Source organism: Schistocerca serialis, chromosome 6 (assembly GCF_023864345.2).
Source record: "Schistocerca serialis cubense isolate TAMUIC-IGC-003099 chromosome 6, iqSchSeri2.2, whole genome shotgun sequence".
Classification (NCBI taxonomy): domain Eukaryota; kingdom Metazoa; phylum Arthropoda; class Insecta; order Orthoptera; family Acrididae; genus Schistocerca; species Schistocerca serialis.
In genome coordinates, this window is record NC_064643.1 from 469508606 (window position 1) to 469536193 (window position 27588).

At 39.5% G+C, this 27588-nt stretch overlaps 2 protein-coding genes across 2 annotated transcripts in view; one reads left to right on the forward strand and one right to left on the reverse strand.

Annotated features, from left to right (window-relative positions):
* LOC126483660 (ribosome biogenesis protein BOP1 homolog) overlaps positions 1 to 26250 on the forward strand; it is an 88967-nt gene extending 62717 nt beyond the window's left edge. The window contains exons 11-13 of the mRNA XM_050106720.1: positions 16349 to 16448; positions 25572 to 25767; positions 25861 to 26250. Coding sequence (XP_049962677.1) covers positions 16349 to 16448; positions 25572 to 25767; positions 25861 to 26014 — 450 coding nt within the window. The 3' untranslated portion in view covers positions 26015 to 26250. The remainder of the gene's footprint in view (positions 1 to 16348; positions 16449 to 25571; positions 25768 to 25860) is intronic.
* Positions 26251 to 26262: 12 nt separating this feature from the next.
* The window catches only part of LOC126483661 (phosphatidylinositol glycan anchor biosynthesis class U protein), a 91941-nt gene continuing 90615 nt past the window's right edge, over positions 26263 to 27588 (reverse strand). The window contains exon 7 of the mRNA XM_050106721.1: positions 26263 to 26701. Coding sequence (XP_049962678.1) covers positions 26591 to 26701 — 111 coding nt within the window. The 3' untranslated portion in view covers positions 26263 to 26590. The remainder of the gene's footprint in view (positions 26702 to 27588) is intronic.

A 27588-nucleotide genomic window follows, 5' to 3' on the forward strand; every position in this document is an offset into this window, starting at 1 on the left:
CTTTCTGCTGGATACCAGGCCACATGGATATTTTGGGGAATGAAAGGGCAGATATAGCAGCCAAGGTAGCATGTCATGATCCTCAGTTATTAGTGTGCCATCCCCATGCATGCTATTGCCTCGCTGTAGAGGTACAGAGTCATGTGCTGATGGGAAGATGAGTGCCTGAAAGTGACAGATAATAATCTGTATCTAGTAAAGCCCACTACATGGCTGCATCATTCCTCCTTTCAACAAAAGAAGTGGGGTGAAGTTTTCCTTACTTGTCTTCACATAGGCCACACTCCCCTGACACATAGCTTCTTGCTCCAGCATGATTACCCTTCAATGTGTGATACTTGTGGCTTACAGATCACTGTGCACCACATTTTATTAAACACTGTTTTATTTTTGGACCAGAGGCCAGTGGCAGATTTGCTGGTAGATCGGCCCTCTAGTTTAAGTGACGTCCAAATGAATGTGGTGAGACTTTAAAGGTTTTGTGATGTGTCCAACTTATTTTTAAAAAATTCAGGGTTTCTTCCCAGGTGTAGTATCTTTTACTGTCTCCTTTGTTTTCCGACATGTTGTATGGAGTGCTTGTGTGGGCAACAGGTGTAAAGAGGTAGAAGTGAACAAGTGTGCCAATGTTTTTTGCCCTTCTCACCATATTTATTTCTTTTAATATTTGTAAGGGCACTGATAACCTCGTCATTGAGTGCCTGTACACCAAGTGCCCCACCCCTCCCTTCAGCCACACAGAAAAAATTACAATTAAAGAGCGTAGGTAGAGGGTGTATACCAGCAACATACAACATCCTGTTGCAGAGCATGCTCTACGACAAGACAATCACTAATCGTGCCATCTGTATTGTTCCCCAGGCACCAGTTTCTCAGAGAACTCCATAGGTGTGAACTGGCATTATGACATGTCCTTGGTACTCGTCACCCACCTGGCATTAATTTCTTGGCTCGTAGCATTGCTTCTGGGTAATTATTTTCTTCATTCCTTTTAATCTTCTGTATCTTTTTTTCTGACCAGTCTAATTCCCCACCCGCCTCTGCCACACGCAATACTCTTATTAACTGTTGCATGACATTTTTTCAGTAATCTCTGTCTTACATATATGTTATCTTCCAGCTTTAAGCTCTCAGATTTTCAAATCTTGTCTGGCGCAGTCTCCGACAATCAGTTATTCCTCCTCATCCTGTCCGTTAAGTCTCATGTGACATGGGGTTTTGGGTGACTTTTCTAATTTCTCCTCCTGTCCTAAACCTCATCAGTCCTTTTCCTTCACCCCTCTTCCTTACCCTCCTTCCCCTTCAACTCTTCTGCCAGGAGAAGGAGCCACTGGCTTCGAAAGTTTGCAAATTTCAGTACCATCATATTTGTTTTCTCCTGTCACCACTCACCGAGTTGATTTTTTAATCACCCAGTTATATAATAGCAAAATTCAGTTAGCAAAAATCTCAAAAAGGTTTTGACTGATTAACTTCAAACTTTAAACATTCAGAAGTACATGGACTATTAATTGTTTAACAACAATATACAGGTTGTCTGTTAAAATTGACTGTGAGAAATAAACTGTTTTTCTGTAAAAGTGTGTGGTATATACGAAAGGATGTCAGTTTTAAGGGAGAGGGTAAGGAGCCATTCCAATCCTGGGAGCGGAAAGACTTACCTTAGAGGGAAAAAAGGACAGGTAGAGACGCACACACACACACACACACACACACCCCCACACACACACACCCATCCGCACATATACAGACACAGGCAGACATGTGTAAATGCAAAGAGGTTGGGCAGAGATGTCAGTCGAGGCGGAAGTACAGAGGCAAAGATGTTGTTGAATGACAGGTGATGTACGAGTGGCGGCAACTTGAAATTAGCAGAGGTTGGGGCCTGGTGGGTAACAGGAAGAGAGAATATATTGAGGGGCAAGTTCCCATCTCCAGAGTTCTGATAGGTTGGTGTCAGTCAGTGGAAAGTATCCAGATACCCGGACAGTGTAACACTGTGCCAAGATGTGCTGGCCGTGCACCAAGGCATGTTTAGCCACAGGGTGACCCTCATTACCAACAAACACTGTCTGCCTGTGTCCGTTCATGCGAATGGACAGTTTGTTGCTGGTCATTCCCACATAGAAAGCTTCACGGTGTAGGCAGGTCAGTTGGTAAATCACGTGGGTGCTTTCACACGTGGCTCTGCCTTTGATCGTGTACACCTTCCAGGTTACATAACTGGAGTAGGTGGTGGGAGGGTGCATGGGACAGGTTTTACACCAGGGGCAGTTACAAGGGTAGGAGCCAGAGGGTAGGGAAGGTGGTTTGGGGATTTCATAGGGGTGAACCAAGAGGTTACGAAGGTTAGGTGGATGACAGAAAGACACTCTTGGTGGAGTGGGGAGGATTTCATGAAGGATGGATCTCATTTCAGGGCAGGATTTAAGGAAGTCATATCCCTGCTGGAGAGCCACATTCAGAGTCTGATCCAGTCCCAGAAAGTATCCTGTCCATAAGAGGGGCAATTTTGGGGTTCTTCTGTGGGAGATTCTGGGTTTGAGGGGATGAGGAAGTGGCTCTAGCTATTTGCTTCTGTACCAGCTCAGGAGGGTAGTTGCGTGATGCGAAAGCTGTTTTCAAGTTATTGGTGTGATGGTTCAGGGATTCAGACTGGAGCAGATTCGTTTGCCACGAAGACCTAAGCTGTAGGGAAGGAACCATTTGATATGGAATGGGTGTCAGCTGTCATAATGGAGGTACTGTTGCTTGTTAGTGGGTTTGATGTGGACGGATGTGTGAAGCTGGCCATTGGACAGATGGAGGTCAATGTCGAGGAAAGTGGCATGGGATTTGGAGTAGGACCAGGTGAATCTGATGGAACCAAAGGAGTTGAGGTTGGAGAGGAAATTCTGGAGTTCTTCTTCACCGTGAGTCCAGATCATGAAGATGTCATCAATAAATCTGTACCAAACTTTGGGTTGGCAGGCTTGGGTACCCAAGAAGGCTTCTTTTAAGTGACCCATAAATAGGTTGGCGTACGAGGGAGCCATCTTGGTACCCATGGCTGTTCCCTTTAATTGTTGGTATGTCTGGCCCTCAAAAGTGAAGAAGTTGTGGGTAAGGATGAAGCTGAGTAAGGTAAGGTAATGAGGAAAGAGGTTTTAGGTAGGGTAGCAGGTGATCGGCGTGAAAATAAGTGCTCCATCGCAGCGATACCCTGGACGTGCGGGATATATGCGTATAAAGAAGTGGCATCAATGGTTACAAGGATGGTTTCCGGGGGTAACAGATTGGGTAAGGATTCGAGGTGTTCGAGAAAGTGGTTGGTGTCTTTGATGGAGGATGAGAGAGACTGCATGTAATGGGTTGAAGGTGTTGATCTACGTAGGCAGAGATACGTTCTGTGGGGTTTGGTAGGTACTGGAAGTTCACCTTTATCTCTCCCCATATATTTTTATTTTCATTTCAGCCTCATGTTACACTTTCCATCTTCTAAATACCATGTCACCCGCAGGCTTGTCTAACATTTGGCATTACCCCCAAAGGCCTCACACTTAAAAGTTCCCATCTCTGGCTGTAACACTTCTTTCCATCAGTCCCTATACGAGTTCCAAACTGAACAATCCATAGCCTTCACCTACACATCAACTCAGCCAATGAAAACACCCGTCGACTCTTATCCCTAATCAAAGTCCTCAATCTTTCCTCTCCCACATCCACACCGGCTGTTCAGAGCATCCTCTTACAGGCCAACTGCAAATTAGAGCAGCATGCCACCCTCCACCTCAAAAAGCTATCCAATCTCCTGGTGTCCCGCCTCCGGAAAGGCAACTCACTCACCCTCCACAACCTTTCCAAAAAACCTCAACCTCCTCTCATTGCACACAGATCCAGTCTCATCCATCTACTCAATCTCCCACTTCCAGCTCCACTCCCCCCAAAACCTCAAAATTCTAATCAACACAGTCTGGAACCACAACACTCCAATTCAGTAGTTAACCTTTCCTCCAAACCTCTCTCCCAATCTGAAACATCTGTCCTATCCAAAGGCCTCACCTTCAGCCCTGCTCCCAGATTCAACCAAACAGCCCTCGTCAAAGATCTACTGTCCTACACTTGTAGTCTGTGCTGGAAATACCGCTTTGCCACAAAGAAAAATAATCCTAATCCTACTCTTAATGATCCAACTCCCCAAGACACTATCCAAATTGAATCCTGCCTGGAACAGTTCCGTCCTCCGTCACAGTGGGACCCACCTCCTCTTCCTCAAAATCACCCTCTCCAAACCTTCCAGGAATTTCTCACTTCCAGCCTTGCCTCTCACTCTTTCTTGAAAAACCTTAATCCTACTCCCCACATCACCACAGCTGAAGCCCAGGCTATCCGTGATCTGAAGGCTGACCAATCCATCGTCATTCTTCCGGCTGACCAAGGGTTCCACGACCGTGGTACGTGATCGTCGGGAGTATGTGGCTGAGGGACTGCGTCAGTTTTCAGACAACACCACATACAAAGTTTGCCAAGGAATCCCATTCCTGATGTCCAGGCGGAGCTTCAAGGAATCCTCAGAACCTTAGGCCCCCTACAAAACCTTTCACCTGACTCCATCAACCTCCTGACCCCACAGACACCCTGCACCCCTACCTTGTACCTACTTCCTAAAATTCACAAACCCAAACATCCCGGCCGCCCACTGTAGCTGGCTACCAAGCCCCCACAGAACATCTCTCTGCCTACGTAGATCAACACATTCAACCCATTACATGCAGTCTCCCATCCTTTATCAAAGACACCAACCACTTTCTTGAACGCCTGGAATCCTTACCCAAATCTGTTACCCCTGGAAACCATCCTTGTAACCATTGATGCCACTTCCTTATACACAAATATCCCGCGTGTCCAGTGCCTTGCTGCGATGGAGCACTTCCTTTCACGCTGATCACCTGCTACCCTATCTAAAACCTCTTTCCTCATTACCTTACCCAGCTTCATCCTAACCCACAACTTCTTCACTTTTGCAGGCCAGACATACCAAAAATTAAAGGGAACAGCCATGGGTACCAGGATGGCCCCCTCGTACATCAACCTATTTGTGGGTCTCTTAGAGGAAGCCTTCTTGGTTACCCAAGCCTGCCAACCCAAAGTTTGGTACAGATTTATTGATGACATCTTCATGATCTGGACTCACAGTGAAGAAGAACTCCAGAATTTCCTCTCCAACCTCAACTCCTTTGGTTCCATCAGATTCACCTGGTCCTACTCCAAATCCCATGCCACTTTCCTCGACATTGACCTCCATCTGTCCAATGGCCAGATTTACACATCCGTCCACATCAAACCCACTAACAAGCAACAGTACCTCCATTATGACAGCTGCCACCCATTACATATCAAACGGTCCCTTCCCTACAGCTTAGGTCTTCGTGGCAAACGAATCTGCTCCAGTCCTGAATCCCTGAACCATTACACCAATAACTTGATAACAGCTTTCACATCCCGCAACTACCCTCCCGACCTGGTACAGAAGCAAATAACAAGAGCCAGTTCCTCATCCCCTCAAACCCAGAACCTCCCACCGAAGAACCCCAAAAGTGCCCCACTTGTGACAGGATACTTTTACGGGACTGGATCAGACTGAATGTGGCTCTCCAGCAGGGATATGACTTCCTCAAATCCTGCCCTACGTAGATCAACACCTTCAACCCATTACGTGCAGTCTCCCATCCTTCATCAAAGACACCACCTTCCCTACCCTCTGGCTCCTACCCTTGTAACCGCCCCCCGGTGTAAAACCTGTCCCATGCACCCTCCCACCACCACCTACTCCAGTCCTGAACCCGGAAGGTGTACACGATCAAAGGCAGAGCCACGTGTGAAAGCACCCACGTGATCTACCAACTGACCTGCCTACACTGTGACGCATTCTATGTGGGAATGACCAGCAACAAACTGTCCATTCGCATGAACGGACACAGGCAGACAGTGTTTGTTGGTAATGAGGATCACCCTGTGGCTAAACATGCCTTGGTGCACGGCCAGCACATCTTGGCACAGTGTTACACCGTCCGGGTTATCTGGATACTTCCCACTAACACCAACCTATCCGAACTCCGGAGATGGGAACTTGCTCTTCAATATATCCTCTCTTCCCGTTATCCACCAGGCCTCAATCTCCTCTAATTTCAAGTTGCCGCCACTCATACCTCACCTGTCATTCAACAACATCTTTGCCTCTGCACTTCTGCCTCGACTGACATCTCTGCCAAAACTCTTTGTCTTTAAATATGTCTGCTTGTGTCTGTATATGTGTGGATGGATATGTGTGTGTGCGCGCGAGTGTATACCCGTCCTTTTTTCCCCCTAATGTAAGTCTTTCCGCTCCCGGGATTGGAATGACTCCTTACCCTCTCCCTTAAAACCCACATCCTTTCGTCTTTCCCTCTCCTTCCCTCTTTCCTGATGAGGCAACAGTTTGTTGCGAAAGCTTGAATTTTGTGTGTATGTTTGTGTTTGTTTGTGTGTCTGTCGACCTGCCAGCACTTTCATTTGGTAAGTCACATCATCTTTGTTTTTAGATGTATATTTCCTACGTGGAATGTTTCCCTCTATTATAACCATACATATATACTTACAATTACTGTACATATTAGAAAAAAATCTGCTTTCTTTCTTTTCGATTTTTACCAGACTGAGCCATAGTAAGGTCTGGCCGGGTACAGCTAGTAAACGATAAGTTTTTACAGCTGATGATAAATATGCAATTCTTGAAAATGTATAATTTAAGAGGTGCACTACATTAAAGATCTCTCAGAAAAATTTTTCTTTTGCAAGACAGGTTGTCAAAAGTGTTGGTAAATGTCTCATTGGTGGTTTCCTGTTGCTGGAATGGAGATTGTTGCTATTTTCGTTCGTGTCACATCTAGAGCCACAGTTCTTTTTCATGTAAAGATTATACTCAATTCTCACTGCTGCGGAAAAATAAAAGTCAAAATCTAGTTTCAGCATTCAATATTAGTAAACTGTCGTCCTCAGATTACAAATTGTTTCAAGGGAACGGGAAAAATGCCAAATTTTGTGACATTTTGTAAAAACTGCCAATTTCACATTAATTTTCATGTTATCAACTACATAAAATTTTCCTTTCCGTAATAATTGTATATTAGGAAAGCTTAGTTTGATATGTTTTGGATCAACAGGCATTACATTGCTTCCCCTTTCATTTCATGTGATAAAGAAATTTGCTTACTACTTACAGAGAACGTATACAGGACTTTTTCAACACAAGCCATTAAAGTGTGGTGTGGTAGAGTACATTTGGGAATTCCACTTCTGGAATTCAGAAATCCTTAGAACTCTTCATGATCTACACTGTAATGTCACACAAAAATGTACACTTCACCACAACTTTCATTTCATGTGCAAGTTCCACTGTTTATCGCACAATATTCAAAATGTCCTTTCTGGCCCCACTCTAGTTATTAGATGACTGGGTGTTGTGTCGTCGTCATCATCATCATCATCATCATCATCATCATCATCCACTCCCATTACGGTCAGAGGGAGGAAATGGCAAACCACCTCCATGAGGACCTTGCCTAGTATGGTGGTGCCGGTCTCCCACATTGTTCCTCTATGCCCTGTCAAGAAGCATGGGACTTCATTTCCATTTCAATATGTGGTTACAAAATCAAGCTCCTGCATCAGCAGATTTTTGTTTTCCACTGATCTGCAAGCAGCTTTAAAAACAACAAGCTCTGTTTTGTATCGCAACACAACTACATCTAGGAGTTTCTCAGTCAGTTGCAACACTATATCAACACTACACACACATACTGAAGACTGGTTGCAGACAGATATATTTGTACTTTCATAAAGTGTGACTGAAAAAACCTACGTACCTCTGATCCTTTTTCATGAACTATGCACTGAGCTTACCCCTCTTTCGTTCCTGAGGAAGGAATAGCTCCAAAAGCAAGGAATAGCTTTCTGATTTTCAAAAGTTTCTATCAGTAGTTTTGGAACATTGCTCTCTTGAAGGTAGTACTGGCCAGCCTTTCTGTCTTCGTGATTTTTGAGTTTTTTAGGTGAATTTTCCTTTTGATACAAGACATGTTTGTATGCACAATAGAGACATTTGACTTTCAAAGTTAGTCAAGACTATCAGTCAAGACTATCAGAACACAATAATGAAAACAAATATTATGTCTATATATTGGTTTGAGAGCAATTGGTATCATCATCACATGGATTCTGATGTGGGATCTACATGAATACTCTGCAGTTCACTTTTAAGTGCATGGTAGAGGGTTCTTCAGACCACTATTTCTCTAACATTGCACTCTCAGTCCGATTGAATTTTCATGAAAGCTCTTGCTGCAAAAAAAGTACCTTTGTTTTAATGATTGCCACCCCTACTCATTTATCGTGTCCATGACACTTTCTCCCCTATTTCACTGTAATACAAAACAAGCTGCCCTTCTTTGGATTTTCCCAATATCCTCCATCAGTCCTAACTAGTAAGGATTCCGCACCGGGCTGCACAGCAGTACTCTAGTGGAGAATGGACAAGAGTAGGGTCTGCAGTCTCTTTATTAGACTTGTTGCATCTTCCAGGTGTTCCGCTAATAAAACACAATATTTGCTTAGTCTTTCCCACAATATTATCTATGTGATTGTTCCAATTTGAGCTATTCATAATTGTAATCCCTAGGCATTAGATTTGTGTGATTTACCATGTAATCGAAATTTGATGGATTTCATTTAATACTCGTTTGGGTGACCTCACAATTTTCATTATTTTTCCTTGTTCAGTTTCAGTCGCCACGTATAGCACCATACAAATATCATTTGTAAATCATTCTGCACTTGATTTTGCTCGCCTGATGAGTTTAGTACATTCCGATTAAAATTACTTGATATTTGAGGTCTGTCCCTTGCCACTATAGTGTTCATCATCAGCTGCCGGCTACCAATCGGACAGGAAGTGGCTGCCGCAAAGTGTAACTGTAATGAGGGATACTCTGTCGACAGCTGATTTTAAGTGACCAATGACTGAACTGTAGAAGATGACAGGTTTTGTAGCCCTGAATTTAACTGTGTGTCCTAACCTAACCACAAACTTATAATGTGCAATGTATCTGAGAAAACAGCAATGAACAATCTGTAGCAGAACTAAAATCACAGTCACTTTGTTCATAGTGTTTAAAGCTAACCTCCATGAGCAAACTCGAGACAGAAAAATTTCGTAATGTGTTTGTTTGCATAGCAATCTTCCGCAGCAAAATTTCAGTTTTGGTGATAAAAGCAAGCTGTAATTTATCAGTGTCATTGGTTACGTGAAACGATCCTCACACTGGTCACACAGGATGCCATATTACTAGCCTATGATCCATCCTGCTTAGCATTTGGTTTCAGATTATAGGCGACGCAAGCAGATTCCATATGAAACCGATTCCAAATGACAGTGAATGATAGAAAGAAAAATAAGAGTAAATAAGGAGGTTGACGATGAAAATGATGCAGCAAAGTATTAGAAATTTAAAAAAAAAAATACATTTAAATCAATTAACAGAATAAAGCTTACAATCAGATTATTGATTAGATTTATAAAAATAAAATTTTTTCGCTATATTTGACATTCGAACCCTTGACCTCCAACACATCAGTTTATGTGCCTAGCACTATGCTGTGCCATTACATTGCAAAAGGTCTTCTGTATTTATGATTGGTGTTCACAGTAACAATGATTGTCAGCCTTCAAAAATTCAGTGTCACACAGTCATGCAAAGCTTACCTTATATAAGCTAATCTCTGTGGTTATAATAACTGTTTAAATGTCCTGTGTGGGAGGATTCAATTGCCAGTATTTTTTTATTAGTACTGTGCATGAAATGTGTGTGTTTCATTAGCATCGTTGTTTGTTTGTTTGTGTGTGTGTGTGTGTGTGTGTGTGTGTGTGTTATCGTGTATGATGGAAAATGAAGTGCAAGGGCCAGACCCAGGATTCAAGCACACCAAGAGAGAAAGCAGAACAAGGAATTGGATGTGAACTAATCTTTGTGGCAGTTTGGCACTGGTGAACAGTTCGGGTGTGATGAGGAGTGCTCTTAGTGGAGGAAACCAACTCCAACGCATGAGGTTCAACTATGAAGTAATTTGAATCGACCGATAGATGGTAAATGACAGCATCATCTGCAAACAATCTAAGAGGGCTTCTTAGATTGCCTCATAAATTGTTGATATAGATCAAGAACAACTGGGGGACTATAACACTCCTTTGGGGAACGCCGGATATTACTTCTGTTTTACTTGATTTTCCGTTGATTACTACATGAACCAGGGACCTTGCTGTTGGTAGGGAAGCTTCCATACTTCAGTGGTACAGATAGCCATACCGTAAATGCAGCCGCAAGGGATTGGTATCTGTTGAGAGGCCAGACAAATGTGTGGTTCCTGAAGGGAAGCAGCAGCCTTCCCAGTAGTTGCAGGGGCAACAGTCTGGATGATTGACTGATCTGGTCTTGAAACATCAACCAGAATGGCCTTGCTATGCTCGTACTGTGAATGGCTGAAAGCGAGTGGAAATCACAGTCGTGATTTATCCCAAGAGCATGCAGCTCTACTGTATGGTTAAATGTTAAATAATGATGGCATGCTCTTGGGTGAAATATTCCAGAGGTAAAATAGTCCCCCCTTGGTATCTCTGGGAGGGAACTACTCAGGAGGATGTCGTTACCAGGAGAAACAAAACTGGCGTTCCAAGGATTGGAGCATGGAAAGTCAGATCCCTTAATTGGGCAGATAGATTAGAAAACTTTAAAAGGTGAATTGATAAAGTTAGTTACAGTGGGAAGAGGACTTGGGGTCAGGTGAATACAGGGTTATAAATACAAAATCAAATAGGGGTAATGCAGGATTATGTTTAATAATAAGGAAAAAAGAAACAGGAACATGGATAAGCAACTATGAACACATAGTGAGCACATTATTGTAGCCAAGACAGACACGAAGCCCACCTCCATGCAGATGATGGAGAGATTGAAGAAATGCATGATGAGATAAAAGAAAATACACCACAATCCCGCCTTACATCCCCAGAATTAACGTTTTCCTGAAGTTTATAACATTTTCTATCACTCCCGTCGAATTTCCTGGGTCCACAATATTAATTCGCACCCAATTTTATGTCAACATACTTATAATTTTCTCTCAATTTACACTTTATGAATAATGTTTGTGGGAAAGAAATATGACATAAAATGATGCTGGTATGATGTTGGCCATCAGGTAGTGTTTACAAACATTATGTGTTAAGTTTCTAAATACCAGGGCACTCTACTCAGTGGATTTGAAGAGGTAAACGTGTAAAAGTTGGAACAATTTGTGCCCTATCTCCTGCCGCTGCTTAGCTCTACTCAGCAGGGTAACTAGGTTCATTCGAATAAAGATATCATGACCAATTGCAGACTGTCTCTACTGTACATGCATAGTTTCATTATTGCTGTGATTGTTGTGTTACCTTTGTCAAACCATATTTAATGTGTTTCATGGTGTGGTCACTCACAGCACTTTTTGACATATTCACTTACTTTGCGTTGCTCGAATGTCTTTTCTTTAAATAGTACCAATTACATTTTTTTTTCCATGCTGAGCAAAATGTGTTTCGAGAATTTATGTGTATTTTTTGTGATGTTACGCAAACAGTGCGAATGACAGTTTGCGTGTGTGTGGTTTTCTACATAACTGATAAGATACAGTACCTGATAACTTGAAAAAGATAACCACAGTGCAAGAGACATGGAACAATACAAATGCAGGCACTTTAGTAAATATTAGCACTTGACAGTGAGAACAAATTCTCCAAACGCGTTGTGCTAAGCATGAAAAAATGTGTTACTGATGAGTGATTTTTATTAGGTAGTAAATCATTAGTAGATAATAAACAGGTCCATGACAAGTATTTTGATGCCTACTATGTACATATATGTGCATAAAGTGTGAAAATGCGAGGGGGTGTCCTATATGTAACTTATACAGCTTAAAACATTATTTCCCAAATTTTACATTTTCCCGCATTTTAGATTTCTTGTAGTCACTGGAAAAGTGTAAAAGTAGGGTTTCACTTTATTCGCATAGATAAGGGACATAGAAGATTAGATAATCTTGGGGGCAGGAATTTGACAGTAAGAAAAGGAGAAGAAGGAACTATAATAGGTGAATATGGACTGGGTGAAAGGAATGAAGGAAGAAGCTGCCTGGTAGAATTTTGCACAGAGGATAATTTAAGCATAGCTAATACATGGTTTAAGAATTATGAAAGAAGGCTGTATTTTGGAGACACTTGGAAAGCTTCAGATTGATTATATAATGGTAAGACAGAAATTTCGGAACCAGATTTTAAATTGCAACACATTCCCAGGGGCAGATGTGGAGTCTGGTAACAATTTATTAGGAACAAGCTGTAAGTTAAAACTGAAGAAACTGCAAAAAGGTGAGAATTTAAGGAGGTGGGATCAGGTCAAACTGTAAGAACCAGAGGTCTTAGAGAGTTTCAGAGGGAGCATAGGGAACAATTGACAAGAATGGGGGAAAGGAATACAGTAGAAAAAGAAGGGGTAGCTTTGAGAGATGAAATATTGAAGGCAGCAGAGGACCAACCAGGTAAAAAGAGGTGGTCTAGTAGAAATCCTTGGGAAACACAAGAGATATTGAATTTAATTGATGAAAGGAGGAAATATAAACATGCAGTAAATGAAGCAGGCCAAAGGGGATACAAACATCTAAAAAACGAAACTGATAGAAGTGCAAAATTGCTGCCACCTTTCTGAATATCAAGAGCTCAGGCGGAAAACCAGTCCTAAGCAAAGAAGGGAAATGAGAAAGGTGGAAGGAATATATAGAGGGAGTTGTACTTCAGGGCAGTATTGTGGAAATGGGAATGGATGTAGATGAAGCTGAGATGAGAGATAAGATACTGCATGAAGAGTTTGACAGAGCATTCAAAGACCTAAGTCGAAACAAGGCCCTGGGAGTAGACAACATTCTGTTGAAGCTGCTGATAGCCGCTGGGAGAGCCAGCCATGTCAAAACTCTTCCATCTGGTGAGCAAGATGTATGAGACAGGTGAAATACCATCAGACTTTGAGAAGAATGTGATAATTCCAACTCCAAAGAAAGCAGGTACTGACAATTGTGAAACGTACCGAACTATAAGTGTAATAAGTCACAGTTGCAAAATATTAACATGAAATTTTTACAGAAGAATGGAAAAACTGGTAGAATCTGACCTCGAGGTTTTTGGATTCTGGAGAAATGTAAGAACATGTGAGGCAGTACTGATCCTATGACTCCTCATAGAAGATAGGTTAAGGAAATGCAAACCTACATTTATAGCATTTGTAGACTTAGAGAAAGCTTTTGGCATTGCTGACTGGAATACTCATTCAAATTTTGAAGGTGGCAAGTGTAAAATACAGGGAGAGAAAAGTTATTTACAATTTTTACAGAAACCAGGTGGCAGTTATATGAATTGTGGGGCATGAAAGGGAAGCGGTGGTTGAGAAGGGAGTGAGACGGTGTATCAGTTTAGACAAGAAGAGAATAGGGCTTTTGAAATGTGGCGCTACAAAAGAATGCTGAAGGTTAGGTGGGTAGATCATGTAACTAATGAATAGAACTGGGAAGAAAAGAAATTTGTGGCAAAACTTGACTAGAAGAAAGGATCGATTGGTAGCATACATTCTGAGACATCAAAGAAGTATTGGAGGGGAGGGGGCAAAAATTGTAGAGATAGATACAGATGAATAAAGTAAACAGATTCAGAAGGAATAAAATAAACATATTCAGAAGGATGTAGGTTGCATTAGTTACTCGGAGATGAAGGGGATAGAGTAGCATGGAGAACAGCATCGAACCAGTCTTCAGACTGAAGACAACATTACACTACATACTGTGACTTTTCTGACAGGAAATCATGAATCCAGGCGTGCAACTAAAGCGATACTGCATACACATACAATTTGATTAGAAGTCTCTTGTGAGGAATGTTGTCAAAAACCTTCTGGAAATCTAGAAATATGGAATAAGTTTGTGATGCCCTGTCAGTAACACTCCTTACATTGGAGTTAGTTGTATTTCACAAGAACATTTCCTGAATCCATGTTGACTCTATGTCAATACAGTTCTCTTTGAGGTAATTCATAATATTCGAACACAATATACAGTCCAAAATCCTACGGCAAATCGATGTTAGTGACATGGTCTGTAATTCATCAGATTACTCCTATGTCCTTTCTTGAGTGTTAGTGTGATCTGTGCTACTTTCCACTCTTTCGGTGTGGATCTTCTGTCACACGAGGTGTTGTCTATGATTGCTAAGTATTGGACTATTCTATCGCCATAGCGTGAAAGGAACCCAACTGGTATGCTACCTGGGCTGGAAGACTTGTGTTTAGTAAGTGATTTAAGCTGCTTCGCTACACTGAAGATATCTACTCCCAAGTTACTCATGTTGGCAGTTGTTCTAAATTCAATTCTATATATTTACTTCTTGCTCATTGGTGAAGAAATCCCAGAAAACTGTGGTTAACAAATCTGCTGTAGTGGCACAGTCATCAGTAATGTTAACCATTGGTATTGTGTTGTGTCAGTGTTGTACCTTACATACATCCAGGATCTCTTTGGATTTTCTATCAGATTTCAAGACAGAGATTTGTTGTAGAAACTTCTACAAGCATCTCACATTGAAGTCCTTGCTAAGTTCTGAGCTTCAGTAAAACATCACCACTTATGGATATTTAGTGATCTTTTAAATTTGGCATACTTTTTTATTATTGCTCCTGCAGCAGTGTTCTGACCTGTCCTGTGTACCATGGGAGATCAGTACAGTCTTTTATTAATTTATTTGGTATAAATCTTTCAATTGCTGCCAGTACCTTTTCTTTGAATGTAAGCGACATTTGTTCTACACTTACATAGTTAGCTGGGAAGGATTGGAGGTTGTCTGAGGAAGTTGTCAAACAAATTTTTATCTGATTTTCTTTTAAAAATGGATATATTTTGCGTTTGTTTTTGGTGGATTTGTATGTTACGGTATTCAGTCTTGCTACAATGACCTTGTGGTCATTAATCTGTATATACATCATGATGCTCCCTATTTGTCCAGGTTTCTTTGTTGTTAAGAGGTCAACTATGGCTCCTTAACTAATTGCTCAAAATATTTTTTGGAAAAAGCATTTAGTACAATTTCTGATGATTTAGGGTGGGTTGAAAAGTAATGCCTCTGAATTTTCTCTGTAAATACCCTTAAAGCTTTTTAAATAAAACAAACATTATTAATACTCTACATCTTTATACTTTGCATCTGTGTATTTATTTCTCAACACAGTCCTGGCAATGAACACATCTTCCAACGAGAGACCAGTTTGTTGATACCGTCACTGTAGAATATTTGACTTTGTTACTGAGCCACAACCTCATCTCTGCTTGCACTGCTTCAAAAATCAGTATCAAAGTGAAATTCTTGAAGGTGTTCTTAAAGTTTTGGAAACAGATGGGGCCAAGTCGGGACTGTCCAAGATGATCGATAACAGTGAACTCAAAGCATCAGTTTGTTGGAGATGTCGCAGCACTCTGTTAAAGGAGAGGGTGCTCCATATGTGGACAGACTCTTTCAATTCAAAACTCGATTAATACACGATATTCCTCATATGCCAACATAACTATTTACAAATGACCTAACAGAGTTCAGGAAGGATAGATTAAATATAGTTGGTGGCGGCATGTTTGTTGCTGTTAGTTGTGGTTTACACATTATATTTCAGAGCTCTCTAGTGCAAAAGAAGTCACGGTATCGGTAAAAGAAACCAATTATTAATTTGCTCCACATGTCAAGTATAAATTCTACCCATACTAACTCACAGCAACTATCGTCATCAGTTTCTCTTCAGATAAACTACTTCTGATAGTGACAAACAGGCCACCAACTGTATTTAGTCTATCCTTTCTGAACTCTTATGTCATTTGTAAAAAATTTGGCTTAACTTTTCTCCTGCTTCAGCTAGCTTTTGGTACCTGTAACAGTTTGAGCTGCAGTGCTTTAATTAGTACTTGGAGCTTGAGTTCTTTCCCAACACAGCTACAACAATTTGCAACTATGATACTACAACAATTTGCAATTATAATACTGATTGTTGCTAACAGAATAACCATAAAAACAGTTATTAAAATGTTACCATTGGTTATGTAGATTTTAATTGTATCCCTTCACTCTGTTCTCTGCTTAATAAGCTGATAAAAATTAATCGCAAGCTGTTAAGTTAATGTGAAACTGTCATAATTTTGTCTTTTTTTTTTCTTGTTGTAGACCCAGCGTAATGTGAGGGTGTATGATTTGGTGAAGCAAGAACTTGTTAAAAAATTGCTGTCAAACTCCAGATGGATTTCATCAATGGCTATACATCCAGGTACTATTATGTATAACATGAATTTCCTGGAAATTATATATTTAAAAATCAAGTATACAAACATGGAGCAGAATTATGCAGGACTGCATTGAAATAATTCTTAACAACACAGCAAAATTTACTACATGGCATTTGAAAGTATTTATATATGCAGTTAAAGACAGATACAGTGCTTTGAATCTCAGCCTAGTTAATAAATTGAACTACACTTACACATAATAGTTTTTATGGCTGTCAAAAGAATTTCCAAGAAAAGTATGATACCTACACAGCTGATACAACAGAGAGGTCGTCCTCAGTATTGTAGTTTTGTTAGTTTGTTTTTTGACCCATTTCCAGCAGGAGGTTATGAGTTCTTAACAGCAAAGCCAGTGGGCAGAATTGTGAAGGCAGATGAAGTATATAGAGTAATCCTGTTTAGTACAAGACATCTACTGCATCATGCTATAGAATGAGAACATTGTTGTGGCACACAATAGTTGCATCCTTAGTAATGGCTATTACTTTTCACAGATGCATGACGTGACTTAGAAATAAAATCTGTGAAAACTCTGGGGATGGAAATTTTATCTCCAAAATTTGTAATGTAATGAGCCATTATTTACAATAATTCTAATTTTTCTTTCTTTTTTTTTTTTTTGAAAAATTACATGGAGACAGAATTAATTTATCAATGTGACTGATATAAACACCTAAAGTAGAAAATACTAGTGTTTGCTTTCAGGAATTACATATTTCTTCTTCAGGGTAGAAAGATAAACTGATAGAGAAAGGTTGGAAAGAGGAGCAGGCCACTCAGAAACACTACTTTACCATCCCATCCCCATCTCTTTTTCCTCCCTAAAAGTTGAAAATGGTAGGAAAGAAAGATAGAAAATCACTAATGTTATTTTAAGTGCTTATATTGATAGTAGTAGGGATGTAGATTTTTAACTTGAAACAGCTTTTCTATTATTGTAGCAATAGTGCCTTTTCCTAATATACTTGCACTGGAAAGATTTTCAGGAAATTAACACAGAGCTTTTATGATACAGTTTGTCTCCATTTCCTGAGATCATATAATCAAAAGGAAATGCAGTCAACAGAAACTGTCAGTTTGTGTAACATAAAATTAAAGTACATGCTCACATCCTTGAATGTATATAGTATAATTCCGCTCAAGGTATCTTGCTGCAATTAAACTAGCATATATCTCAATAACTGCTTCTCAACTTTTTCAAGTGAGAAGAATGTTGTGAAAATCTGATGTAGATCCCTCATAAAAGTCCTACAGAAACAGCACATTGTCCAACTGTAATTGTCGGCACAGAAGAGTTCCTCCAGTTGCAAATCCATGTTGTCAATGCTCTTCTATGAAACTGGGAAAAATCTGTCTCTGTTTCGCTGTCCTGGACATCTTTTGTCTGTATGAGGCTGCTATCTACTTCGTAAATAAAAAAACTGTAGTTGAGCTGTATGAGAAACAGCAGTCTTACAGCAACAAAAGGTATATGTGAAATTTGTGTGTGTGTGTGTGTAATGTGGAGCCTACCTTACATTTTGTGTCATACTGTTGACACAGCATCTTAATAGAACACTAAGCAGCATCACAACTCATTCAACCTACCAATGCATTTCTTAATTTGTTCTGGAAACACATTTTCACAGTGAAACTCTTGGGGGGAAAATATGTACATGTTCCCATGTGCTCTCTTGCCACTATAAAAAGAATTTTTTCATAGTATTTATAATTCTGAAGCGCACAAAGTATCTGGAGTCAGTATCACATACCATATAGGTTTTTATTTTGCTGGGATGTATTGTAAGGGGATCTTGAGGTGTCAGACTTTTAAACTGAAAGTTCCTATCATACTTTTCCTTGCATAAAAAGAACAACTCTCCACAATAAGCACTGTGCTGTATGTATCTTTCCTAACATGAAAGGTTACAGTGAGACTAATTCATGGGCTTACCTTCAAAGACAGCATGTTGTTTGTGGTGTCACCGCCAGACACCACACTTGCTAGGTGGTAGCATTTAAATCGGCCGCGGTCCACTAGTATACGTCAGACCCGCGTGTTGCCACTGTCAGTGATAGCAGACCGAGCGCCACCACACGGCAGGTCTAGAGAGACGTCCTGGCACTCGCCCCAGTTGTACAGCCGACTTTGCTAGCGATGCTACTCTGACAAATACGCTCTCATTTGCCGAGACGATAGTTAGCATAGCCTTCAGCTACGTCATTTGCTACGACCTAGCAAGGCGCCATTACCAATTATTATTGCTATTATACTTCTGTATCATCAAGGGCGATGTTCTACAATTATGAATTAAAGTTAAGTATTCCAGAAGCTATGTACTATTTTTGGCTACTATAATTCCTTGTCATTTTCCAGACATCACGCCAGCCTGCGTGAGCTTAAACGCGTGCTTTTCGGCTACCCGTCCTAGTGGATTGGCTGTCGGGTCAGTCCACTACATTGTTCGTGCTTCAGACACTCACTGTATTGTCACGTGCTTGTTTTCAAAGCACCAGGACACTTCCTGCACAGTAATATTCATTAATATCTCACTCAACTTGCAATGCCACTTCATGTCAGATGAGACACGGGTTTATACTTTAAAGAAGATCAGGTGATCGTGACACTGCGTGCATGCCACCGATCTATTCTTGGATGATAATTTGTGTATGTTAGATAGCGAACTCTTACCTTCACTGCTGCCACAGATGTCATTTTGGGAGATACTGTTAGACATTGCTTCCACCTACTGTTTCAGTTGAGCAAATAATGCCTCAGGTTATGTAGAATAGACTGAACATAATTATTTCTCATAATTTCCCTGTGAGGTATGGGAATGTTTATATGCTGGCCAAATAAAAAAACATTTTGGAAATTGGAATAACTGTGTGCCATTTCCCTGTCAGAAGAATGCAATATAGGAATGGGCTAAATTTTGCAAATACGCTGTTTCTACCTACATCATTTGAACTATTTAGCTTTTGCTGGTCTATTCTGCAGTGCCACCAGTTTATATAATTAAAGTACAGCAGGGTATGAAACATAATCATTGCTTTTTACATAGCCATACAAGATTTTTAATTGCCTACTTAAAAATTGAACATCAAAACAATTAAGTCTTCTATGTGTGCATTTTCATATTTTCCTAGTGTGTTTTATGATCCATCAAATTTGTCGAGCAGCTGTAGTAACTACATTTCTTTTTCCCCTTTGCCATTAACTTTCTTCCATCTCCAGAGTGATCCCAGTGACTGAAGGTACAGCATATGCATCTGTCCATTTAACTCTGATGGCTGTCTTACAGCAAATGTGTCACAAGTGCTTATGCCCCAAAAATATTTCTTTTCTGGACTGCAAAAAAGTTTATATTTGCTTCGTGTTACTGACTGAGAATGGAAACTGATCAAATACTCAAGATATGCTTAGATATTGATAAATCAATGGAAAGAATGCTGTAACAGTGTCTTCCGTGATTTATCAAGCCTGAATCCAATATCATTAAATTTGTACTCTCTTCTTTCATAACCAAGTAACAAAAGGATAAAGTTAATATCAGTATTCTGTTACTGCGCTAGAAAGGCTGGAGTCAGTGCAATGTGACACAGCCAGTTTACTGGGCTGTAAAAGCTTTCTTGAAAGAAATGCTACAGAGAATCTCTTAAGTGAAAAACTGTACAGAGGCTGTAGTTTCTGAAAAAAAAGTGAGATATTGTTCATGTGGTTTATTCTTTTCAACATAGTTGCATTTCTTTTTCTCACATAAATTTCTAGTAGTTTGAGATAGTCCTGGTCCCGTTCATCTCGAACTATCAAGCCTCTACTGTAATGGTGCTGATCACGTCATGTATATTAGGGTGAGGTCTAATAACAAGCAGTTTAGAATGTTTTTGTAAAATGTATTCATCCTGTTTCTTCAGGATAGATACATAAGTTTCTTGAAACCAAGTTAATTAACCAGTCCAAGGCAACTGAAAAGGGGGGATTGTCATTAGTTTCCTGTAGTGCACACCATTTACCTTGTCATCTTGCAGGTTTTCTCAGTGTGATTGATTATTGGTAAGCTCCAGGTGTTGTTTCCAGTTGAAGTACAATATTTTGACAACTACTCACTGCCTGAACTATTGTCAGTCTAGCACTGCTATTTTGTAGTGGGGCTTATCCAACTCACGTATATTGTGAAGCACTTCTCCCTGTAGAGCAATTTGATGCTGCAGTTTTCACTTGACTAGCAACAGTTCATGTCTGGTAGGCAGCATGCACATACAACAGCACTACACATTGCACCTGAAGGAGATGATAGGTTTGGTCTTCGAAATATTGTGCATAAAATGGAAACAATAACTTGGCTGACCATCCAGAAGCATACCATTAACCAAAATGCCTTTCTTGTTGTTAATCTTGAGGCTAGCCTAATTTTTCTTTCAAGGTTTTCAGCAGTTAACAGTGTTTTTTTCGCTGTTTTTAGTTTCTTGCAAATTCCTTGGACTATAATAGCAATAGCTCACCATGATATGGAATATTGCAGTAGTTTTTACAGATAAGATAATTTTCTCTGTGTAAACATGGCGATAATGCTGGCCATTCACAAAACTGCATTTTGTTACTGTTAATATACAGCAAAATGTTATAAATGCAATGCATCCACGTACATAGAATGGAAATTCAAGGAGCTGCTAAGTATCAGCTATTTTCTTCTTCTTTAAATTTCGTTATCTGTTAGCATCTTTGATTCAAAAGGGAAATGGTAGATTGTTTATGGATGCACAGTTTGCTGCTTTCTGCACAACGGATACTAGATCCTATTTTCGTTGTAAGTAATGTATTTATGAATGCTACTATTGTGCCTGATTCCTTGCAACCAAATTCATAGAAGTGTAGATTACTGAGGTTATGTCATTAGTATGCAAAATGTGTAACCATTTGCCCCAGAAAATTAATCCATTTGACATCAGCGAATGGGAGTATAAAAAGGATTAATTTTTTAATACTTTTATCAGTGATGACACAGAGGAAATGTGAAAAGATTTAAGTTCACCTCTCTTCCCATGTGCTATAGAGTTGTTGTTGATATGCAACTGTTTTTTTCCTACATGATTGGCCATTTACTAAGAACAAATCAACAATCTTTTTGGATATTTTATTTGTTGTAGTATATCATAGGCAAAAAGCAATATTTCTGTTTTATGAGTAAGATACATGATTTATTACAGCAGTAACAGAAGTGGCCCTTGTGGAAAGTAATTTGTCCCCCTCAGAAGAAGATTCATTATGAGAACTGCAAGAGCTAACAAACATTACCCTTGCCCCACGTTAGCTATAAACTTTGTTTCTCTAAAAGAATGTTATGATTTGCAGTCAATTCCTTACACACCACAAAACATCCTTTGAATTCGTAGATGGCTTGTTCAGTAGAGCGGGCACTCTACAGATTCATCCATACTCTGAACTCCTGTGATGCGCATGGCAGTGTGTACTCCCCAAAGCACCAGTTATTATAGCGTCCTCCCATTCCAGTCACGTACGAGCATAGAAAGTATGACTGTTTAAACATCTCTGTAGACACTGTAATTAATCTTATGTTGTCCTCATAATCCACACAGGAGTGCTACACAAAGGGTTGTAGTATTGTAAGTAGGCCAGGATAATTTGTACCTGGTTCAAGTATCTGCTAGTCCAGTTGCTTCAACATCTCCACAATGCTCTCCCATGGGTTGAACATGTGACCACTCTTTCTGCACTTCCCTGTGTACTGTCGATATCCCCTGTTAGTCCTATTTGGAACAGATCTGACACATCTGAGCAATACTGTAGGAAGGGTTGCACAAGTGATTTGCAGGCAATCTCTTTTGTTAACTGACTGCATTGCCCTAGTGTTCTCCCAGTGAATCTAAGTCTGCCACCTGCTTTACCCACCACTGAGACTGTGTGATTGTTTCATTTCATATTCCTACAAAGTGTAATGCCAAGGAGGAGTTGTGTTGGTTTCTACATCTGAAAGATGTGTGTTCAAATTTCACACACTGTTTGCCTTAAATACATGCTGAAATGAGAATGTGTGGTTGCAAAAAGACCAGACTTCATATGGTCACTTCCAATAGCCCCAAAGCACCGCCATTTGCAACTTCAGTGGTTTTAAGTGAGAGCTCATGGGAGTGTAAGTTAAAGGTCTGTTGTATTTTCTGATGAAAGCTGGTTCTGTGTCACCGACAGCCGTTTGTTAGTTAGGAGGGCAGTTGAGGGCCTGCAGCCAATCTGTCTGCTGCATGCAACACACACACTGGACCTATACCTAGAATTACGGTCAGGGGTCCAATTTTGTAGGACAGCAGGAGCATTCTCCTGGTTATCTCATGCAGCCTGACTACAGATTTGTATGTTAGTCTTGTAGTTTGACCTGTAGTTCTGTCATTCATGAACAGAGGGGGTTTTTCCCGAAAGGATAACACTCACCCACATACCACTATTGTAACCCCAACATGCTCTACAGAATGTTGACATGTTGCCTTGGCGTGCTTAATCAATAGACTCTGCCTGAGCACATGTGGGACACCATCTAATGACAACTCCAGCATACCAAGCAGCTGCAAAAGGCTTAGAACACCATCGCACAAATGTACAACACGATGCCTGTACGTTTTCATGATAGCATTCAACTTTTGGTGGCTATATCAGTAATTAACATACCAGCATTTCAAATTTGCAATGGATTGTCTCCTGCGTACATTTAACCTGTGATCTTGCAATGTTAATTGCTTAAATATGTTGCGTAGACAAAAGTATTCCTAAAACTTCATTGTTGTTGTGGTCTTCAGTCCAAAGACTGGTTCTTCATGCCACTATACTGAGCATGTCTTTTCACCTCCAAATAACTGCTGCAACCTACATCATTCTCCATCTGTGATTTTTACACCCCACCACCACGTACACACACACTTCTGTCCATTACTAAATTGGTGATCCCTTGATGTCTCAGAATGTATCCTACCAACTGATTCCTCGTCCTGGATGAGTTGTGCCACTAATTTCTTGTCTCCCAAATTCTTTTCACTACCTCCTCATTAGTTGCATGATCAACCCATCTAATAGTCCACATTCTTCTGTAGGTCTACATTTTGAAAGCTTCTATTCTCTTTTTGTCTAAACTGTTCATTGTGCATCTTTCACTTCCACACATGGCAATACTCCATACAATACTTTCAGAAAAAGACTTACTAACACTTAAATATATATTCAATGTTGACAAATTTCTCTTCTTCAGATTCTTGCCAGTGCCAGTCTACTTTGGCCATCATCATTTATGTTGCTGCCCAAATAGCAAAACTCACCTACTACTTTAAGTGTCTCATCACCTGCTAATCCCCTCAACATCACGTCATTCATTTTGACTGTATTCCATTATTTTTGTTGATATTGATCTTGTAACATTTTTTGAAGACCCTGTTCATTCCATTCAACTGCTCTTGCAAGTCCTTTGCATTCAGACATAACTAAATCACCATAAAACCTCAGAGTTTGTATTTGTTGTTCCTAAACTTTAATTCCCATTCCAAAGTTCTCCTCAGTTTCATTCAAAGCTTGCTCAATGTACAGACTGAATATCAGTTATAGGATACAACACTGTCTCACTCCATTCTCAACCACTGCTTTCCTTTCATGCTCTTTGATCCTTATTAGTGTCTCATTTTTGTGCAACTTTTACCTTTGGTCCTTGTATTTTATCACTACCACATTCCAGATATTGTAATCCGGTCCATACTGTGAAAAGCTTTCTCTGAATCTACAAATTCTATAAACGTAGGGTAAGTATTCCCTCATGTGTTCCTACATTTCTCTGGATCCCAAACTAACCTTCACCAAGGCTCGCCTGTATCAGTTTTTTTGTTTTTCTGTAAACAATGTCAGAATGAAACAACAAGTTTACTTTTGCCATTATTTGTTTCCAAGGTTTAAAACTTCATTGAGTGTATTTAAGTCGATTATTATGGTATGTTTATGTTGTGGCATTGAGGGTGAAAGTCACAGAAGGAGAACAAAGGTCTGATTATGCTACCAGAGCTGTGGGTTGTTAATATCACATTTCTGTTCATCTTTGCAACTGGAGATCTCAATAATGCTTTGAGTCTTGCTCCATAATTGTTTCACTTTTCTGTTTGTTCTTTGCATTAATTTAGATTCTAAATGCCATTTTGTTCCTTCAATATTTACATATTTTACTTTCACATTTATATTTTCATTCATTCTTCCAGTCACAGACATCCACAAAACTAAAATCCCTGTACTGAAATGGTAATTTGTTTTTCACTACTGGACGGTGGTACATGTTACTCCAAAGTCTTTAACACCACACAAACATTCCACACGATGGAGGTTAAATCCTTTGAAACCCAGTGTGGAAATGAATAAATAATGACTGGTGACAGTAAACTTTTTTTTTTACCCATCCTGCATGAATGCAGTATGAACTATTTTGCCTTTATAATGGAAAATTTAACTGTAGGTTCAGTGTTCAAACTTAGCTTCATCACTTTGGCTGAAAGCGTATCTTGTTGTGCTATACATAGTGTTTGGTACTGCTTATATATAACCTTTGATCATGACCATTCAGCATACTAGAAAATTTTTATAACTAATTGAAAAGATAAGTTTCATTGCACTAGACATATTTTACTACACCCATACAGCATCGGTAACATAACATATTTGAAAATATAATGTTACTCATCATGAAGCTGGGTCACACTGTGTGGGTTGGTGTGGTGTGAAGTGTTTTCGTAACAACCATCTGAAGATGGGTTTGTAAGAAATACGAACCTGGTCAAGGTTTAGTTCAAATAAACCTTTGTAAACCATGCAAGATAGAAGTAAACTCATTGTTTCATTCAATATCAATAAAAGTCATCGTAAAGCCTAATCAAAATTGTTCACATTTAATAGATTTGTGTCAGTATTTTGGAAGCGTGATGTATTGAACTAACTGACTTGTAATATTCACAATGTCAGTGCTTCCACTTCTGTCTCACATAGTTAGTTGTGCATAATAACAAACTATTTCAGATTGATGCTTAATCACTTTTATGTCACTATATGTGAATTATTATTTACCTTTCCACAAATTTTATTTCAGGTGGCGACAATGTATTAGTTGGAACTTACGATCGTAAGATGCTCTGGTTTGACTTGGACTTGTCAACTAAGCCTTATCAAACATTGAGGCTTCATGGTACTGCAGTACGGGGTGTCGCATATCATAGGCGTTACCCACTCTTTGCATCTGGCTCTGATGATTGCAGCATAATTATATCACATGGCATGGTTTACAAGTAAGATTAATTTTTCTAGTTTGAAAATGTGAAAGTATCTTTTGCTTTAAGCAAAGCTAATCACATTAACTGAATCTTTAAAATATTTTCCAGTGATTTACTTCAAAACCCATTGATAGTGCCACTGAAGAGGCTAAGCCATCATCAGTCTACAAATGACTTTGGTGTCTTTGATGTTGTATTTCACCCATCACAACCATGGATTTTTTCAAGTGGAGCAGATGCTACAATACGCCTGTACACGTGAAGTTGGAAGACTGCTGTTTCAAGAAGGTTCTGTGATGAACTACATCTTTTTTTATTGCAGAAATTGTTCTAAACTGATACCATTAAATCAGTCTTTAATGGTTTTGAACAAATTGATTACTTCCTCAACTTTGCATACATTATAACTGTGGATCACAGGCCAAAGATGTATCATCTTTGACCATCATATGACTACCTAAGATTGTAAACAGTAAATAAATGTAACCATCTGTAAGCCATGTAAATTCATTTAATTTAACTATGACTTTATATAAAAGAAAATTCTATTTTTTCCTGAGCAGTGATGACAGTTAAGTAATGGAAGTCAGGCCATTACGTGAAATTATTAGTTTACGACTATAAATAAAGAACTGAACTCACCAAACTCTTTACTCAAATGCCATGCTGCAAGGACAAAATATGAAACCATGCACACTTCTGCACTGAAAATGTTCACCTAGGAAGAGCAGAAGACCCAATACTGACACTTGTTAATGGTGAGTACAGTCTTGTCTGTCTTTTACCGCACATACTTATCACAGAACAGCACTAATGTGTCTAGTTACCAAAACACTATCTACTGTAGGACAATTTTTGAAGGTTTTCCATCAGGATCTCTTGGTAATCCATTATTCAAGTAGAATTCTCTCTTGATATAAGCAAACAAAATATCTGTTATGAGGAATATCTGAAAAGAAATTGATATTTAGAAAAAAATTTATTGCTAAGATTCTAAAACAGTTTACCAATAAGATGTGACATAAATATCCTACTCAGTGTGTGGATGAAAAAAGTACAATAATTATTAATTGCATAATGATGGAACCACAGAGGATACTTAAGGGAATGGTCTATCACATGGTGGGCACCAACAATGTTGCATCTGGCTAGAACAATGGAAGTATATTTAATTTCAGATGAATCCATTGTCTGCAGAAGGAGAGCCATAAACATATTTTTAAGGCATTCTTGGGAAGTGTCATCTCAGAATAAAATTTGTGGTTTAATATTCTGATAGTGGCAACGCCATTAGAGACAGAGCCCAGACCTTACTTAGACATGGACTTGGAACAAAATATCATATGGCATCTACTCATAGCAAGTTAGGTGCCACAACCTAAATTGGGATAGCCAGACAGTGACTTTAACTACTGAATGAATACAGGTTCCTAACTGTCATGCCACTTCATTCAGATAGACTTTGAAGAGAAATTAATGCTTGATAATTTCATGTGTTCAAATCTGAGATACAATTCTTCTATACAGGCTGGCAGATTTTATTGCTTTCTAGTTCTATTGTTATATGGAGTGTTGCCATTTGCCTTATTTTGAACCACATGAAAAAGCAAGAACTGTACATGCACACTCTCCCATTGTATGCCATATGTATTATACATTCAATCACACGTTATTTAATGAGGCTTGGTAAAATGTGCTACTTTTTGCTAGTGAAACAGGTACGTATCGCACACAACAGCAGCAGCGTGTTTAAGTCCTGTATTGATTTCTCTCAGTGTGCAGTTGTTTTACAGTATGGTAGCTCACAAATACAAGTTATTTACTGGTAACTATATG